Below are 2,724 nucleotides of genomic sequence, written 5' to 3' on the forward strand. Positions count from 1 at the left end.
TTACAAATGTACACATACACAATAAAAGACCCAGCTACTGTACAGCAAAAAGATAGGAAGAAGAAGGCGCTGAAAGATAACAGCTCCTCTGTTGCTGCTCCCCTTGTTGTGGAGAAGAGATGGGACATAGGTCCTTTTCATTGCTCAAAGACAAGCGTCTAAACAGACCATAGCAAGACAAACGACATGAGTCACCTCTTCAATCTCTGACTTGGCATTATGAGAATAACAGCGGCTACAAGGAGAAAATAGAACCCAGATGATGGAAACAAAATTACAAAAAGGACAGGGGTGAGTAAACAGATTTTCTGGAAGAGTTACACATGGAAGCTGAATCTACTTGCAGACGTTGACCCACTCTGTGAGGCGACACTCCTCGCACAGCACGTAGCAACACCAGTGAAATCGACAGTTGCAACGTTCGCTGCGTGTCTGCTTCAGGATGTTGTGCCCGCGGCCACAGCACAGCGAGCTGCAGCTGTCTGTGCTGTGGCTGGTTTTGTTGCAGATGCGCCCCTGCGTGCCTGGAGAGTCCGAGGCCGCGTCAGGCTCACAGAAATCAGGAGACTTCTCGAAATACACCAGCTCTCTGGACAGGCTTCGACGGCGCCCTCCGCCGAACCCCCCAGAGCTTCCACCGGCCCTGTTTTCTGTCCGTGGGTTGAAAACACCACTGTTCTTGTTCTGGGAGTTGACGAAGATGGCTGACGAGAACTTGTCCTTCAGCAAAGATCCAACGAGCCGGAACTCTGGGGACACGTACCAGCAGGTCTTGAACTGACAGCTCCCTGACGTGCCGTGACATTTGCACTTCCTTGTCATGTTGTCGGTCACTATCTGTGTAGAAAAGATGCATGCTGTAACTAACAGACAGCATGATGAGATAAATGAGACTGCTCTCTGAGGCACATTACCCACCTGTCGTCCCACACGGTTGTTGTGTATCCTCATGCGAGCGTGGATGTCCCTGGGAGACCCCCGGGAGTCGAGCCAATCTCTTGAAAAGCGTTCTCCAAAACGCAAGTCGTGACTGCAGCCCCCCCACATCCAGGTGTCCTGCATAGAGCTCAGCTCATCAGACAAAGGCTTCAGGAGGGCAGAGGTGTGGGCAGAGTGCAGGCTGGTGGACAGGTTGCCATAGTGACCATTTAGCTCTGAGGGTAATGGTTTTGCCATGTTGATGCCTACTCCACCCTTCTGCAGAACCTGCAGCTGCAGCTGTGTGAGTTTCAGACGGATCTTGTCATCGTCCTGGCGACGCTTGGCCTCGCAGCTGCACCCTCGCAGCTTGCCCATGCTGCAGGCCGAGGCCACAGAATGAGCCACACCCGCTGCCAGCAGTGCCAGGGAGAAGGCGCTCTCTCTGAAACCTGAGGGGCACGACGAGCACACTCAGAGAACTGAAGACAACAATCAGTGTAGCTCTAAAAATGCCAGAACATTTCCTTCTCTCACAAACTATCACTGACTGTAAGTTTGCCTAGAGGACTCTCACCCCTGTTGAGGACAGTGCTGTGGTGGGGCAGCTTGCCGAAGCCTTCCAGTGTGGAACAGTTCCAGCGATGGTACCGGAGCTGGTGCTGGCATTCGTGGATGGCCACTTGGATGCCCTGCAGAGCGGACGCTGTCACGTCTGGATTTCGAACACACATCCGCATCTGACGTTTGCTGAGGCCCACCAGCCTCAGGCACACAGAATGAGGGGTTAGAACCGGGTCTCCTGCCACCTTCAGGCTGAGGATATCATTACACAGCACCCTGCAGGAGAGGGATGGTGGAGAGGGGGTGGGGAGGGGCGCATCCGAGCTGGTCAGGAGTTTATCATACATAGTGAAAGTGGCAGAAGGAAGTGATAAGACAAATTTCACAAAGCAAAAAAAATAAAAATACATTACACAAACAATGCCTTTTAGTGAACCTGTTTATAAATATACATAAAACCTAAATACAAATATATAATGTTATCCTCTTAGCTGCTTAATCTTATTCTATATAAGCTAAGAATGATCAAAAACAGATTAAATAATAAAAAACAGACCTCACATTTAATAAGTTCAATCTTCTTGAAGACTAAAAAAAATGAACAAATATGAATTTTCATTGTTTTAATATTGAACTAATTTATCTTCCTAAACCACAGGCAGACGTCTCACCTTCTAAATAAATCGGATAAATCTCCATTTAAATGAAACAAGTTCCCATCTGTTCTCCACGAATAGAATGTAACATCAACTGTCTCTTGGCGCTCTCAAGCGCAACTTACGTTCTTACAGGTGACATAAGTGCTGCGGCCAAAATCAGGAATTGATCCAAGCGGAGTTTGTTTGGTAGCACCATTTTGTAAGGAGTCTTGCGCGACGTGACATTAAAACAATGGTGATGACTTCCTGTGACTGAATAAAAAAAAAATGTATATTTAAAAAGAGAAAAATATATATTTTAAAGAGAGTGGAGTATTATCGACGCACCGCCAAACGAGTGAGGAGTGAAGACGGAGAACAGAAGAGCTCGGGGGCGAGGGGGAACTGGAAGTGGGGGGGCAGAGGGGAGGGGAGTTAAGATGCCTCCACAGGCGACTGTTTGCAAAATCTTGGCCAATATGAAACTTGGATCACCGGTTGATTATTGAATCATCGAGGAACGCGGTCGTTCCGCCGAGCGTAAAAGTGACGTCTCCAAACTTTTACGCACGAGGACGTTTTGAGCGCAGGAGCGCGTAGCAAG

General features: G+C 48.5%; 1 protein-coding gene across 1 annotated transcript; it reads right to left on the reverse strand.

The window, feature by feature from the left end:
- Positions 1-212: 212 nt before the first annotated feature.
- Positions 213-2,337, reverse strand: wnt10b (wingless-type MMTV integration site family, member 10b). The gene is made up of 4 exons (XM_037684158.1): positions 2,264-2,337; positions 1,496-1,758; positions 919-1,370; positions 213-837 (listed from the first exon to the last, which is right to left on the reverse strand). The coding sequence occupies exons 1-4, from the start codon at positions 2,335-2,337 to the stop codon at positions 337-339; spliced, it is 1,290 nt and encodes a 429-aa protein (XP_037540086.1). The 3' UTR covers positions 213-336.
- Positions 2,338-2,724: the final 387 nt, after the last annotated feature.

Source organism: Nematolebias whitei, chromosome 11, assembly GCF_014905685.2.
Source record: "Nematolebias whitei isolate Nwh7 chromosome 11, NemWhi1, whole genome shotgun sequence".
Taxonomy (NCBI): domain Eukaryota; kingdom Metazoa; phylum Chordata; class Actinopteri; order Cyprinodontiformes; family Rivulidae; genus Nematolebias; species Nematolebias whitei.

Excerpts from the sequence above, each read along its gene's own strand:
- wnt10b (XM_037684158.1), bottom strand. The coding sequence starts at position 2,337 with ATGGTGCTACCAAACAAACTCCGCTTGGATCAATTCCTGATTTTGGCC. Across the intron at positions 1,759-2,263 it reads CTTATGTCACCTGTAAGAAC|GGTGCTGTGTAATGATATCC; the intron begins GTAAGTTGCGCT and ends CCTCTCCTGCAG. Across the intron at positions 838-918 it reads ACAACCGTGTGGGACGACAG|ATAGTGACCGACAACATGAC; the intron begins GTGGGTAATGTG and ends TTTTCTACACAG.